Source organism: Haliaeetus albicilla, chromosome 12, assembly GCF_947461875.1.
Source record: "Haliaeetus albicilla chromosome 12, bHalAlb1.1, whole genome shotgun sequence".
Lineage (NCBI taxonomy): Eukaryota > Metazoa > Chordata > Aves > Accipitriformes > Accipitridae > Haliaeetus > Haliaeetus albicilla.
In genome coordinates, this window is record NC_091494.1 from 28,496,134 (window position 1) to 28,512,684 (window position 16,551).

At 55.9% G+C, this 16,551-nt stretch overlaps 1 protein-coding gene across 2 annotated transcripts in view; it reads right to left on the reverse strand.

Moving 5' to 3' along the window:
* Positions 1–16,551, reverse strand: part of RASGRF1 (Ras protein specific guanine nucleotide releasing factor 1) — a 44,042-nt gene that overhangs the window by 25,400 nt on the left and 2,091 nt on the right. For both annotated transcript variants that reach the window (XM_069798741.1, XM_069798740.1), the window contains exons 2-4: positions 5,462–5,568; positions 4,326–4,473; positions 791–883 (exon numbers count right to left, since the gene is read on the reverse strand). In XM_069798741.1, the coding sequence (XP_069654842.1) occupies positions 791–883; positions 4,326–4,473; positions 5,462–5,568 (348 nt within the window). The remainder of the gene's footprint in view (positions 1–790; positions 884–4,325; positions 4,474–5,461; positions 5,569–16,551) is intronic.

Sequence of the window (16,551 nt, forward strand, 5' to 3'; positions counted from 1 at the left end):
GGGCACCCAAACATGCAGAGATGGATTAAGACACCTAGAAAAGCTTCCGACCCTTCCTCATGTAAATGTGCATCTGCAGAACATCCCGGTCCATGCCCAGAGCTCTGTCTGTGCATGCAGCCGCTGCCTGCTGCCCCAAGTCCGTGGGGTTCAACCCCACCTCCCCTGCACAGGGCAGCAGGTGCCCAGGGCTAGCAGAGGCTTTCCTGGGGGTTGGGCGAGGGCAGGACCCGCTCCCTGAGTGGCAGCAGTGCCGGTCCCCTCCGTGGCTCTGCTGGGAGGCCAACGCAACTCTGTGCTTGCTGGGCTCAGGGAACTGCCTGTGGGAGCAGTGTGCATGACACATCTGCTGGCAAGTGCGGCTTGTTCTCCCCAAGAGTGCTGTATTCGGAGCAATTTGTCTGTGGGGTCTATTGCTTCCTGCAGGGATGCTGCTGGGGCAGTGGCTTTTTCCTCACAAAAATAAAAGACGTGACCACAGCCATGGGAGGAGAGAGATGTAAGAGGTGCTGTTTGCATGTGAGCCAGCACAGCTAGGGATGCCTTGCTCACCCGGGGAAAGCAGGGAGTGCCCCGCAGAGTAAACACAAGCAACCAAAGGGTTTCCAGTTTTGTAAAACACATTTTCCTTCTAAAAATCCCCATTAGCAGAGGCACCTCCTCAGACAGCTCCCCCAGGCCCACCACTCCGCCAGCCCTACATGGAGTGTGTCTGCAACGCCGCCACGAGCACCGGGACCCCGCCGAGCGCCGGCTCCGGCCCCCGCGCCGCTCACCCACCACCACCCACCTTCTTGATTTTCTTGATGTCACTGTCATCATCGCTGGGCGCGCTGGTCTGGCCGGCCTGGATGCGCTCATGGTCCTTGAGTAGGGAGGCGATCTGCGGGCACAGGGTGGGCGTGAGTGGCTGCCCCGGCACATCCCAGGAGCCGAGGAGAAATCCTGCTGTGGCGCAGTGCCAGGGAATGGCGAGTGCCTCCAGCTTAACTACAGATACAGGGACTTATTGTGCTGATTCTTTCTTAATGTGAGATCGGTAGATGAAGCAGATAAAGAAATGCTGCAGAGCCGTCAGGGCACCACCGACTCCCCGGCACCCTCAGCACCCACCGAACACGCCGCAGAGACGGGGACCTGGAAATCCTGCCAGGTACCCAATGCAAACCGCATCCCTGTTTCCTAAGAAAGCCTTCACGGGGGAGTCATTAAAACATGAGTTGGAGAGAAAATGGCAGGAAAATCTCAAGTCATTTGCACCCTAAAACTTGCAGACGGGGACAAACTCTCATCCAGTCACAGCTTTTCAACACAAATTGGATTGAATCTCGTTAGCTTCAAGCATTTGCATTCTTACTGTTTCTCGCCTGTACTTTTTCTCACTCCTCTGCTCATTGCCATGTCCCTGCCCCCATGGTCGCAACCATTTATAAAACTACAGAAAAAGGTAGGAAAACAGAAAATGTACCATTCAGAACATGAAAATTGGGAAAAATGTGATTTGAATTTTGATTTTATAGAAAATAACAAAAATAAGAAAATAACTTTCAAACAGTAGTTTCCAAAAAGTTTTGAAGAGAAAGGAGTTGAGATCTTTTTTACTTGGAGACTCTGTTTCTCAGTGACACTGGGAACTGATGGCAGCAGTAACTGCAATACCCGCCAAGCGCATGTTGGTTTTTTGGTGTCTGGGTGGTTAGGAGGGAAAGCAAAGTAAAGGATAAGAAGAGACGGCTGCCAGGGGAAGCAGACAGAGGCAGAAGCTGCTTCTGTTGCACTGTCACAGCCTGGGAAAAGGAAGTGGCTTCCACAAAATCCTGAAGATTTTAAGTGAAATGCCTCTTCCGAACTACATGTTTTCATGCCATAAGAAACTAAAAATGCGGTGGGTCAGTCCAGTCACCATGTCTGAACAAAGCTCAACAGCTGCCTCTCAGTGTCCAGGTCTCCCAAAGAGACCTGAACTTCCCAACATTCAAAATAAAGGTGTTTTCCCAGGAACTGCCCCTCTCACTGCCAGGCACCTGGAGGCAGGGCGCGGGGCTGGGGATGAGCTCGAGCCAGCTGGCCCCACTCGGTGAACGGGTGGTTTGGCAGAAGCGGAGTTTGCTGCCGCCTTGATGGCATGCTGCCAGCGTGACCCAGCCGTGACTTGGCTGGCTGCACCGGCACTGCCAGGGCACCGTCCCCCCAGCATCCCTGCTCTCCCAGCTGAGCCGCCCCCAGCTTCACCGGCTCAGCAGGAGCAGCAACACACCAGAGAAAGCAGCCACGGGCTCACAGGCACTGATTCAGCTCCTACACAGCTCTAGCGGTTTCACCCCATTTTATTCCATGGGATTAGATTTTTTCCTCTCCCTGTGCCTTCCTATGGAGCCTCAAGTCACCAAACATCCCCCGCATCCCCTCTGCATCAAAGTGTTTGTGACCACCAAAGCCAGCTCCAGGTGCATCTCGGCCAGGACCCATGGAGCGGGTTTGCCGGTGCCACGCTTTTATTTTGGTTTCTTTTTTTTTAAATTGAGTGAGTGAAATTTGCACATTAAAGTAGAGGCTGATTATTTGATCTCTGCTTCAAAGCATGTGGAAGAGTAAAAAAACAAAACCCAATGCAGGGTAAAATCAGAAGTACCTGGGCACAGGGGATGGGATGGGCTGCAGCTCTGGCTGACATCTCTGATCCCGACCCCTGAGCTAATTTCAGGCTTCACAACACATCTCCCACCTTCCCTGACTGAAAGCTCATTGGGATGCTCATGACCCACCACTGCTGCTCGTGTCCCCTGCCCCTTACACTGGCCGCGCTCTTGGGGGAGCGGAGCTCACCCCGACTTGGAGGCTGGACCGGACCCAGGGAGCTCCTGTCCAGTACTGGACCAGGAGAAACCTCCTCACCGAGCAGGTGCCGCAGCTGTGGCCGGGGCGGTTTTGGTGCTGATCCTGTTCTGTTGGAGAGCACAAATTCAGCAGTGCCGAAACTGCTCCTGGGAAAGGCTTGCAGCTCGCTAGTTCCCCAAGACTGAAAGCAGCCTTCAGCATACCCCGACTCATGGTCAGGGATTGCTATTAACCTGCACTTTTTAACTCAGAAGTTCAAAATTTAAGGAAAAAACCACCACAAGGAGGTGCCAAACCACTCCTGTCCCCAGTGTCTCTGCAGTTGCCTCCTTCCTGGCAGTTTTGAGATTTTGACTAACTCAGGGTTGACATCTCAGCCCAGCAGGATCTGCTCCCAGCAGCCTCCACCATGAAGCCTCTGCCAGACCCTCCCTGCCAGACACAAGGATGAGGCTGGCGGCAGCACTGGTTCTGGGGTGCCCTATGCCCACCGGCCCCACCGCTCGCTACACCGCTGGCACCAACACCCACCAGCAGCTGAAACCCAGGCAGAGAGAGAGTACCCAGGGCTGGCTACAGCTGTGCAACGCAGAGGCCAGGCAGCACGGGGCAGACCCACGCCTCCAAGCATCCTCTTCCCCGGATGCCTTAGAGACGCGAGCTTCCCTCGGCATCGTCTGCTGAGTCATTTTTGCATTTTGTTGCTTTGTCTGCCGTAACCCGTGTTGTGTCACCCTTCCTATGACCGAATGTCGCACACTACTGAACAGCAAACTGCTGCGAGACCTTCTGGGACAAGTTATGGGCAACAGGTTTTATGGGCTACTCCCATTGAAGAGACTCTCCCTTCTTAGCGAAGTGTCCGTTTCCTTTATAGCGCCATGCACATTAATTCCCTGATGTACTCGGGTTATGCAGCTTGCACCTGGCACAGGATCCCTCCTGAGGCCACAGACGCCTCTTCCTTTTTTCAGTTACTCCTCTAGCTTTGCACCGCCTGGCAGATGTCACCACCAGGCACACAGCAGGCCGAGGGGCTCTAATCAAGGTATCTAGGATGAAAGTAAGGAAGGCGAAATCATAAGATAAGGAGTCTCCATCCCTCCCCCAACACCTATTCCTGAACCCAAGGGACCGGCTCACCAGCCCGTTCCCCAGTGCTTGTTGCTGGAGTGAACGCTTCCCTGCTGTGGCAGCGTCCCGGGGCCAGGGGACCCCACCGAGCCCTGCACATGCACCGCACTGGGCGGCACAGCCACGGCCGCTTGCTGCACAACTCCTGCAAGAAAAACCTCCAACGAAGGCGATGCCCTCACCCCTCTCTGCAAGAGAAGGGGCCAGCCTAATGTCATTAAAACGAGCGTAAATACACCGGTTGCGACGTCCCCCGGTCCCTGCCAGCGCGGCGATGCCGCCCACCCGCCCACAGCCCGTGGGTCACCCCAAGGAGCAGCAGCACATCCGTGGGGCGACACCAGGCTCTTCACCTCGGCCTTCAAGCGCTCGATCTCGATCTCCCCGTCCTCAATCTGCTGGCGGAGTTGCTTGGCAACAGTCTTCTCCGTCTCCACAATCTGCAGGAGATGGAGGTACTTCTGCATCAGTGCCTCGTGCTCCGTCGCCAGGTTCCTGTAGCTGCAGGCAGAGGCAGACACGGCCATGAGCATCTCTGCTCCCGCAGACCTGCCGCCATGCACCCCCCAGGATGTGCACACAAAATTAGGTGTCTGCATACTGCGGTTTGCATGCGGGGGGCATTCTCCTGCCTGGCTGCCTACGTGCTGCCCTTGCCCCTCTGGCTTGGGGTACCCGCAGGGTGAACAAACCGGGAGATGGCTCTTGCAGTTTGGGATGCTGCTACTCAGAACTGACCAATTTGGAGAGGATTCGGGTTCCCCACAAGGGTGCAAACAGAAAAGACAATGCAAATTTTAAGGAAATGGTAGAAGACTAAAAAAATATAAAACCATGGCCAAATGCCTGTCACCTACCACATCCCAAAAGTTTAACAAGAAGGAGGACACTTGTGGCACAAGCTCTTACGAACATCTGCTCTCTTTAAGGTGCTGCAGCAGATGATACTTCTCTAATTTCGTGCATACAAAACTCATCTGCCCCCCACTTCTCACCACCAGCCCAGCACCCTCCTTCGCCGGACATGTGGCTGCGCCGTGCCAGCTCCTGACCGCTCTCCCCTGGGCAAGTGGGCTGTGCTAGCATTCCCACAGCACAGAAAGACGAGCTTGGAAAAACGTTTCTGAACATTTTTGCTATTCCAGATGAAATCCTTCCCAACGGTCTTTGAAGCCAATGGTGAATCGGGCATCCCTCCGGCACAAGGCTGGGACGGGCAATGCCAGCCTGCCGGGGCGGCTGCCCCACGCAGGACAGGGATGGGGACAGGGATGGGCAGGCATGGGGCCTGGGGGGATGTCTGAATGCAGCCTCCTGCTCGGCACAAGGGTCCCTGACATGGGGCTGGGGGCCAAAAGCACTCTGCTCTGCCTGCCAGCAGTGCCTGGCTTAACGGCTCCCTGCTCGCAGCCCTGCCCAAATCCGTCCTCGGGCACAGCCTTGCCTCCGACACCCCCGTCCCTGGGTCCATGCTGGCGGAGGGCAATACCTGGCATGAGCTATGGCTGCCACCCACTCGTCGCAGTCCTTGGCATCCTCGGTCCTCAGCTCCAGGGTCTTCTGGTTCTCGTGGTTGAAATTAACGGTAAAGTAATGCTGCAGGAGCAAACAGAGGGTGAGGTTACCGCTCACTCGCACAGGGCGATTAGAAAAGCACTTTATGATCCACTACAAGTCACTTAATTTAAAGAAAAACATTTTGAAACACCAGGACCACGGCCGAGATGTGCTGCCCTCAGTGCTTGGAGAAAAGCTGCTCCTTGCTGGCACGGCAGCGCAGCCATGCCGTGGGTGAGGACGGGGCTGAGAAATGCTCCGAGGGGAAATCCTGCTGGGCAAACACCAGTTTCAGATAAACCTAAACCCACCAAGGACCAGGAGGCTAAGCCTGCAGCGATCGCCTTGGGGACAACCCTTACCCGGGGCAAGGGGCAGATGAGCAAGGATGTCTAGCCGGACCCGGCACCGGGCTGCCTGCATCCCCGCCTGTGCTGGGAGCGAGCACCCTCGGGCACCAAAACAAAGCCCCGCTGCTGCCTGGGGCTTGACCTTGGGCAGAGCCCTGGTCCCATGTGCTCGCACCGCTTGAGCTGGGAGGCTCTGATGGGCAACGGTGTAAGAGGACTCGGCGCAGGACTATATTTAGCCTCCCTTGACATTTACAGTATTTGTGTTAATTGTGCGCGGTGGCAGCCCGCGTCGGCTGGGGTTTGTGCTGCTCCTGTGCAGTCTCCTAGGAAACAGGTACCACGCTGCAATGCTGGATACTGCCCGGAATAACTGGGCTAAAACGAAACCCACTAGAAAAAGCTCATCCTGACATTATCTGCTCCTCTGTTAGGTTTAATGAGGGATCTGAATTAACAGGTATCTTGGCAAAAAAAGAACCCCCAAACCCAACCTGCAGCAGCCACTTGCTCCCTGGCATGCACCCCACTGCTCCCCAGGACAGCAGGCAGCAGCTGGCTGCAAGCACAGACCCTGGCATGCCATGAAAACGGAGACGGGCACCACAATGCAGGCAGGAGCTTGTGTGGGAACCTGCCCCCATGCCGGGCTGCAGGCAGGGATGGGCAGGGGCATGCTGCACCAGGGCAAGGCTGGCACTCACCCAGTGCAGCCGGGCAGCCCAGCACCATCACCATCCCTGTGCTGAACACGGGGAGTACCGCTCACCACACCTCCCCAAAACAGGGCTACGTCTCCCACCCCTACACCTCCCAGCTCTCCCATGTCCTCCCCCTCCCTGAGCACCTTTACTCTCGTCCCCTTCCCACTCCTAATCAGGCCCAGGGGTGTTAAGCAGAAGGACCTCCCAATACATGCAGGAGGCTTTCAGTGAAACCGGGGCACAGGGGAGCCGAGGCACAGCCGGTCGCTGTTCCCGCGTGATGCCGGCGCAGGTAGCATGGATGGATGGACACTCAGATCCCCCACCCAGCACCATGCCCACCCAGGGCTCGTGTCTCACTGGGTGACAGCCTGAGGAACGCCCCCTGAGGTCGCTCAGCCTGCCTGGGTCCTGCAGAGGAGAAGGGAGAGCCTGGGGACCCCGTGCTGCCCTGGGGCCATGCCAGAGCCCTGAAAGAAATAGCTCTTTCACCTTTTGGGGAGCAACTGGTTGTTGCTGCAACCCTGTGAAGATGCATCCCCTTTACTTCTATCCAGGATCCTTTAGGTGCAATATCTTTTTATTGCTGATCCTGCAGACAAGTTTTCTTTTTATGGAGCCTTTTTCATGGCAAAACACACCATCATCTCTCTCCCACCCCTTCCCTGTCCCGCTGCAGCCAGGCTGGTGAGAGCTCCGGGCAGCCAGGCTGCTGGCTCGCCTCTGTCTGTGGGACACGTCGGAGCTGCAGCAGCTCGACAGCCCTTCACTTCTCACCCCCCTTTCTTCTCCCTCCCACCCCCAAAGGCTTTTATTGGCAACAAGATAGAATTCTGATAGAAAATTTGCCAGAAATTTTTGGTGTCTTAAACTGTGCGGGTAGTTACGCCTCTCTGCTTTATGCCCATCTCTCTGACATCCCTTCCCTTGCAAACAGCAGTGAAAAGAGCTCGTCAGATTGGCAAGTCTGGAAATCCTCCCCCCTAAACACCGACTCAGGAATATCACCAGCCGTGCCAGGGCACTGCCAAGCACTCGCTCCCCAGCCCTGCTGTCCTGGCTGCAGGGATGCAAGGGGTGGGAAAGCCCTTTCTCAGCCCCAGTGCTCCCGGTGCCACAGGGACAAACCTCCCCAACGCTGCCACATGCATTCACCGCCCCACACTCCACTGATGCCAACAGCCGGAGCTTGGCTGAGTCCCCCCAGGACCAGAAACATGGGGAGATGCCTCCATGCCTCCCCCAAACTGGTCCCTGCCCAGCAGGAGGGGATGGGACAGCGAGTCCTGGGCTGCCCTTCCCATGCGCTGCAGGTCCCTTGGGGACGATGCAGCACTCCTGTGGGCTCCTGTGGGTGAGCGCAGAGTCCTGCACCCACAGGCAGGACCAGGCATCGCACCAGGTTAGAGCACCCTGATCTTCACCGGGGCCCTCTGGGAAAGCAGCACCTCGCACAGCTTTGGGACTCATCAGATTTTAAAATAAGGGGTGGCAGAGCCTGCGGCAGCGACCCGAGACAGGCGCCCACCCTGCCCACACTGCCTCTCCCCCTGCTTCGCCCACCAGGTCCATTGAGGCACCTCTCAACACACCAGTATCAAAAGCATTTGGTCAGACAGCTTCTGGCTCATCTAATTTAAACCCAGAAACTCCTGAAGGTTTTGCAAATGGCAGTTTCAACATCATCAGCAGTGGAGCTGGACGATGTGGGGCTGAAAGCTTCCCACTGCAGCCGGGGGCAGCTCCGGCAGCCACCGTGGGGCTGCGGCCAGGATGTTTCAGTCCCAACTGCTGTTCCATGTTCAATTAAAAGCTGGTTCCTGCAAGCACACGCGCCGCAGCTCCCTCTGATTTATCCCCATACAATACCCAGGAAGTGCAGCGTGCTTGAAAGGAGGAAGTTATTTTATATTTGAATAATAAAACTCCCACCACCTTTTATCTCCACCTAAATTATGATCCTTCTCTGTTATCACAGTGACACATCAAACTCGACAGCCCAGGAGTGTTTCCAGCGGCGCTCGCTGTATTGGGGGCTGAGGCTCAGAGGCAGCACGGCCCCAGCCGGGGAGTGAGACAGACCCACAGATGGGACCAGCCACTCACCAGCGCCTGGCGAAGAGCAGGGACCAGCAGGATCAGCCCTTGCCTCCAGCATCACCCCACGTCCAGCTTCCCCAGGGCAGTTTGTGCTGCTGGGCCACCCCTGCCCAGTGCAGAGCACGAATTACCTGCAGCTTCAATTTGCTGCTTCTCACACCCATTTTTTGCTCATGTGAAGACCTCATTAACTCCCAGACGTGGAGGCACTGACAGCCCTTATTCAAACCACCTCTCACTCTGCTTCCTGGCAAACTATGCAGATGCAATTCCTTAAGTAAGTCCCTCATTACAGGGCATTTCCAGCCTCCCCCATTTCCGTGGTGCCTTCTGAGCACCCGCTGCAGGATGCGTGGCCCCCGGTGCTGGGGAGGTTTTATTTCAGGAAACCTCAGGAGGACACAGCAATTCTGCCTGAAATACTGACACCGGAGTATTTCAGGTCACAAAGTGAAACATTAAAAAACCCACCCGGAGCCGGCCGCAGCCCTGCGACCATTGCCTGGCTTGTCCCAGGCCCTGCCTGCTGCAGGGAAGGGCAGGCACTGGACACCACAGGGGGCCGTTACTGAAGCCCCTGATGTGCAGAGACCCCCGGGCTCAAGGAGACACAGCCTGTGATGCCAGAGACCCCCTCCTCTCTCCCACCTTAAGGGCTCAACAGGCTGCTCCTGCTTTTCACGGGGGAAGACAAGGCGCATCCCTGGCAGCCAGCAGAAGCCGAACCCGTCCTGCAGACCCCGAGCTGCTGAGGCTCACGGGGAGATGGCTGCAAGCCGTTTTCAGCAGAGGCAAACAACATCTTTTGCTTCAGCCCCAGCAGATACCAGCACAGAGAATTTCAGCTCCAGCAGGTAGTTTGCCAAAGTCCCGTACCTGGACGCTGAGTGCTGTTATGAGAGGTGTCGGGGATCTGCAGCTCAGGTGCAGGCAGGACAGGGCCAGGCAATGTCTGCACAGGCAGGGGCTGCTCCTCCAGGGACCCCACAGCACCAGCCAGCAGCCGGCAGCTCACGAGACCATTTCCAGCAGTTGCTCCTGGGGTGCCCCGGCTGGCGCATGCCTGGGGCTCTGCTCGAGGGTGGCCCAGCCATGGGGGACCTGGCCCAGCACCCACCCCAGCCCCAGCCCCCCTGAGCCCATTGCCCAAACTCCGCGCCCTCTGTCGCTTTTTCTGCAAAAAATCCCCGGCACCAGCTTGGCTATTTTTACTGAGGAGAGTATAATAGCAAAGTGCTGCTCAGGAGCTATTTCTGCTTGCAGAACCTCAACAAATGACTTTGAATTAATGAAGGAGACTACCCGAGTGATTAATGTGCAGGGACTATCTCCCCAGAAATGTCCTCCCACATGTCTAATGTCCCTGGGCTGCCACAGTTAGCGCAGCGATGGCTCTGCTCTCCTGCCATGCCCATTGCCGGTGAAGCAAAACCTGCGTGTGTGCCCCCAGATGTAGGTCCCTGCCGCCCCAGGACACGGGTCCCTGTGCACTGCAGGACGTGGGTCCCCAGTGACTCCAAGATGTGGGTCCTCGCACACCCCAAGATGCGCTTTGCCCGCTCGCGTGCCCATGTCCGTCTCACGCCTGTTCCCCCCCCCCACCGTGGCTGGGACACTCAGCATCCTCTATCCTCCACATCCTCGGTAAAAGCCAATGAGATGATTACAGAGAGCACATTTGCCATTGTGCTTTCAGGGTTCCCACGCTGGGGTCTTGCTCAGACACAGATCCCCGTGTCCCATGGCCACAATAAGGTGCCATGTGGCGTTTCAGCAGGGATGTTTAAGGGTGGCCAGAGAGCTCCCGTGGGGCTCCACGCCTGCAGGGAGCCAGGCTCCCTGCAGGGCTCATGGCACGGCACACCAGCGGCTGCACCAGCCTCCGTGCCATGCCCTCGCTGCTCCACGGTAAGAGCTGCCCAGCCCTCCTGTGCCCGCTCCCCACGGCAAAGCCGCACATGCCAGGGCTTCAGTTCCCCAACACCCGGCTGGCCTGTGCCATCCCACTCTGCTCGCGCAGACCCGACCAGTGCCCAGCCTTCGCTCAGGCTCCAGATGGAGCAAAGGGCTGGTGCCGCGGGACCCTCGGGCAGGCACCAACACCACAGTGCCGGGGACAAAACAGCAAATTTTCCAGTTTGTTGGAGTAAAGGCAGAGAAGGGCAAAGCAGAGCCAGGCCTGCCGTAAGCAAACCCACTGCTGGTGGTCCAGCTAAGCTCTTGAAGGGTTTTACTTTGCTTCTTGTTAAGTAAACAATAAATAAATTCAAATAAGCTTTAAAATGACGCATTATTTCCAAAATATAAAATCAACATATTCCAGAATTTTTTAAAATTTGGAGCAGGGCATTTTTCAGCCTGAACAATTTGCAAGACCGCTCTGGATGTTGTGACCAACGCAGCCAGGAGACTTTCCTGCAGACCAAGGCTGGTCACAGATGGTGCCTGGCTCTGCTGAAGGGGCCAGCGTAAGAGTGGGAGGACCAAGACAGAAACAACCCCAGCAACACCGCCCGCACAGAAGCGGTGACTGTCACCCTTTCCCACAGAAAGCGGTTTTGTTGTGCCATCACAGGGGCCTTTCCACCCCACATCAGATGCCCACCGCCATCCCTCTGCAACAGGGATGCTCCCCGCCACGCCGGGGACCCACCTGCCTTCCATCCACCCGTGGCAGATAGGTATGCGGCCGCCTGTTCATGAAGCTGATGGTTATTGCAGCTGACATAAAGGGCAAGGGAGGAGAATTTTCCTGCTCTGGATGGATGAGTCTAAAAATCCACAGCCAGAAATGACAGCTTTTAACTTCCCTGACCTACATTACCATGTGCTCTGGGAAGACAGGACCTGGGACTCAGAGGAGGAGATGGGTGGTCGGGCAGCTCATTTGCTTGCTGACAATAAGAAAAAATCCCAGAGGCTGCAATTTCTCTCCTCTGCTTCTGGACGGACCGTAAGGATGCTCATGCACGGGCACTAGCGCTGAGCATCAGCTGTGTCGGCTGGGCTGCAAAGCCCCACACCCACGAGCAGGCAGGGCACCCTCTGCAGTGGGGGGCTTCATCCCATGTGAATCCCACCCTAAGTCTTGGGCAGAAATATTTGTAAAAAGAAAAAAAGATCAATTTTTCCCCTCTCTGGCATATTATCCAGCGATGCTGGCAGACAGGCACATAGGCATCGCCAGTACCACATAGGCATCACCTGTACCACCACTTTTTCTCAACAATCCAACTACTGACAGCTTCTCCGACAGGATTCCCACCGCCCCACAGGGGACTGCTGCTCAAGCACCCAGCTGCAGAACTTGGAAGCTGGAGCTCAAGCACCCGAGACATTGATCCTAAACTTAACTCCAGATCTGGAAAACCTCAGGAAGGTGTTTGACACCTGCGCTGGGGCTTGGGACAGGTGGGTATTTACTGCTGAGCACGCAATGCCCCGATGTGCCTGGATGCCATCCCCAGCCTCGGGGGCTGTGCAGGAACACACACTTTGCACTCATGATGATGTGCAAAAGGCAGCTATCGATTACAGTGGACCTCAGCCTTTTGGAAAACCATTTGTAAATGTTTAAAAAACCCATGGCCCTGACCACCACTGGTGGATGAGTACCTTTAACATATGCACTTTGCTTGGTTCACAAGTCCTGCAAACGCCAGTTTGTCCAGCATGGAGCTGCCTGGCCTGCAGCTGGCCCTTGGTGACGGTGACGAGCACAACCTCAGCCGCGGCTCCCATCTGCAACCTGCCCAGCATCCCCATCCGCTCATGTTGTGTGTACTGCTGGGGGAACAATTCATTCCATGACTTCAGCTCCTTTGTTCACAGAACATCTGTAAGAATGTTGTTGTCCCAAAATTGCCTTATTTGGATTTATATGACAAATTTGGGGAACAGTTTTTCATCCTATGACAAAGCCAGTTCCCGCAGAGGCAAGGTGTCCTGCACTCAGACTCAGCTGTAATCGCTTCATCGCCATCAGTCACACAGATCCCACTACATTATCCTGTCCTTTGAATAAGCATCATGTGAATAATCAGAAAGACAGCAATCAGGCAGCAGCATACTCAGACTGATACCCCAAAGAAAAAACAGACTTTTCTAGAAGACAAGAAGTGCGTTACCCTCCTGTGCAAAGCATGTTTTGCACAGACTCTGCTGTGGCTGGATGCACAGCTAACACAGGATTTCTGCGTGGCACGGGGATCGCTCGTTGTCTCCAGGCAGCCCTGTTGTACCAACCTGCTGATTTTGCTTTGCTGCCTCCATGCTGGGCCCCGGCGGACAGGCAGCCACCCTGCGCCCTGCGCGGGAGCATCCTCACCCCATCGCCTCGCACCCCCAGAGCAGAGCAGAGGGTGCCCAGGCTGTGGGCAACCCTGATCAGGGTGTCCATGGATGCCCTGCTCGCCCCAGCAAGAAGCTACTCTGCAGGTGGGATCTGTTCCCTCCTGCCACCGGGACTGGAGCTGCACCCTGCTCTGAGCCCTTCCCTCTCCACCTCAACTCGGGACCATGTTCAATGCCACTTGTGGGTCCTCTGCTGCTGCTCCCACTCATCTAGAGCATGGCTGGTGGCCCAGATAAGCCCGGCCAGCTGGGCACTAAGCAGAGGTGCCCAAGATGGGAACCCATCATCTGCAGCTCCCCTGGCCATTACTGGAAAGAGCCAGGGGGTCCTGGGGGACACATGCTGATCGTCATCACCACGAGGGCTGAGACAGCAGCACCCAGCAAAAGCACTTGCATCTAATGCTGGAGGAGAAGGTCTGGACAAATGTCTGGCTGCTCCAGAAGGGCCATTATCACCTCCTCATCAGAGGGACGAGCAGTGGGCGTCTGCCCAGTTCCACCTGTAGAGTGAGACTGCATTTGTCCCTGGCTCACCCATAGCAGCCCTTTCTGAGGGTACCAAGAGCCCAGGTGAACATCCTCATGCTGGGACAGGCAGAGCTGGATCCCATGGCCTGTGCTGCTGCACCCTTGGAGAGCTGCCTGAGCTCTCCTGCCACCCAGGACGGCTCCATCAGCAGGGCCTGGGGGTCGGCTCCAAGAGAGCCAGGGCTGTCGGGCTGGCTGGGGCTGCTGCAGGTACCCGACGCACTGTGAGGGCAGGCGTCCTCGAGGCACCCAAGCATCCCCCAGCTCCACTTCCCTCCAGCTCTTCCAGTGTCTCAGGGATGGGTGCCACTGGACAGGGTCCCCTCAGTGACTGTGCTTTGTCTCCACTCAGCACCCACTACTCTTTGTGCTGCTGGTGCTGAGAAGAGACGTGGCTTTCTCATGCCCTCCTTAGCTGTACAGGCAAATGAGCAGGACTGGGGCTGGACACACACTCCAGGGAGATGGAAGACAAACTCCTTCCCTGACATGCCGGTGGGAACCATTTCCACAAGCCTTCTCCCATCCCACTGGGAAACCACGGCCTCACACACACCCCCACTGACCCCTCATCCTCAGCTTTGCATCATGGTACAAAATGCTCCCTTGAGTCTCCTTGGTCCCCTGATAGCACAGACAATAAATATTACACCCATCCCTGGCAAACGCTTCAGAGATGGAGAAGAACATCTCCAGCTATAGGCTGTGCATTCACAAGAGCAGCCCAGGCTTTGTGGGGAAAAAAGACGCATAGCTCCAGAGAGCTTCTGAGTTTCAAGTCAAGGGTTTCACACAGTGCTACCACTTGACTCAGCATCATGTTGGCTCTCATCTGAGACACAGAGGGCTGCTGGTTAAGAATAACTCACAACACCAGGGTACAGGTCTGCAAACGTGACTCAAGGCTGGATCTGTGGAGCAAACCCAGCCAGGATTCCCACTGCCCAACTAAAGCGCAATGGAGAGCCCTCACCCCGCACCAGGCTCTTCCAGGTCCTGAGCACATGGCCTCAAGCTCGGGGACGGATCAGCTCCAGACCCCCGCGTCTGCTCAGCTCCTCTGCTGGGATCTCACCTTGGCTGCGCCCCACCACGTGCAGTCCCACCCGGGGCACCCGGTGTCCAGCCTGCCCTCCCCTGCAACGCAGCACGGACCTGGGGGGTCTCTCATGGCCCCTTCCACCAAGAGGCAGGAGACGTGACCACACGAAAGCACATCCCAGCATTCTCACCCTCGGGGGGGGCCGGGGACAGCAGGTCCCAGGAGGCGGTGTGGCCCAGACACCACGGCGTAATAAAAGGGAGGGTTCACCCCCCCTCGCCACCCCAGCACTGCCGGGTGCACGCCCATCGTGCCGCTGGCACCACTGCCCCGAGCAGCCCAAATGCCAACCTCCCACACCGAGCAGGGCAGCGTAGGAGGACCCAGCAGACCCCTCCTCCGGGCCACAGCCTGAAGACCACTCAGTAATAAAATATCTTCCAAATGCAACTGGTTTGAAGAACATTTCATTTGTGGAAAAACTTAACAAAACCAGAAAAGAACGTTTCCAGAGGCATCCAAATCCCCTCTTTGGTGTTTCAGTTTTTCAAATAACTTTCCTCCTTTATTCTCACATGCACTGTATGCTAAAAATACCCTGCATTCCCAGCAGAAAAAGCCACCACCAAAGCAAAATATGTGAACTTCAAAAAAAGGGGGGTTTTGAAAGATCCACCTTTTAAAATTTCTCCTTTGTGGAGAATGTGAAACCTTTCAGGCTTTACTCCAGTGAAGAAGGGATCTAAACCTGAAACTCCTCTGCTGCAGCGAATACTGTCCTCATAGCTCCAGTTGTAACTGCCTGGATAGATAAATGCCCTCAGAAAACAATTAATGGTGATCACAGGCAATGCCAGAAATTTCCTCAGCACCTTCCTTTCAAAGGAAGAGCCGGTGATGCTGAACATGGCTCGGTACCAGGTGAGCTGGAAGAAAACGTTCTATCTGGTTTGTAGAACTCGGACACCTTCCTCTGAGAGACCTGCCAGCTTTGCGTGCCATTTGCTCGCTTTCGCCCTCCTGCACAGACCTTGCTGCAGATCTGCACCATAAATATTCTGCTGCTTATCTCATCTGGTGTGCCATTAATTAGTTGGCAAAGCAGTGGGCATTCAAGTGCTTGAGCACTTTCATTTAAATTTGTCCTAATGAATTACACAAAATTATGAGCCAGACGCTAAACCTTGGTAAATCGGTGCACATCAGCGGCATGGTAAATATTTGGTACAGCAGGGTCTCATTTACACCAAGGATAAATCATCCAGGTGCATTTTGAAATGGAAAGGGGCTGTGACATCCTCCCCTTAATGTTTACCTGGTGGAAAATCCTTCCTTCACAAACACGAGGAGTCAGAACCTGGTGAGCAAGCTTGATTTAAACCTGGTGAGCAAGCTTGACTGAAGCTGAACCAGGAACGCGCAACATCTATTACGCTGCTACCTAAAGAGACACAGCTGACGAAACAGGACAGCAGCGTGACCCCCTTGCAGACACAGACCCTTCCTTGCTGCCATAGCTGACTGTGTGGCACGCCGGAGGCTGCTCCAACGCAAGGGCCAGGACTGCAAGGAGGCACAGCTGTTGCAAAAAAACGGTATTTTGATCCGAACAGGGAAATATTGCCATGATCCCTGCCGGGAGCGAGGAGACATGCCACGGAGCGGTGGTGCTGCACTGCCTCGCTCCTGTGGCAGGGCTTTTTGGAGTGCTGAGCGTGATATGATTAGCCAGAGGCAATTAAGGGGCTTATTTCCTTCCAGGCTGCCCCTTGCCGCAGGCGGGTCCCCATGGGGCCTGTCCCGCAGTCTGCCGGCCGTGCTCACCACCACCTCCCTGGGAGCCGGCTTAGGCAGAAATTATGCAAGACCTGCAGAGCTGGACCCAAAATGCACGGTGCCTTCTGCAAGCACCCAGCCTGGGCTGCCAGCGCCCAACCTGGGC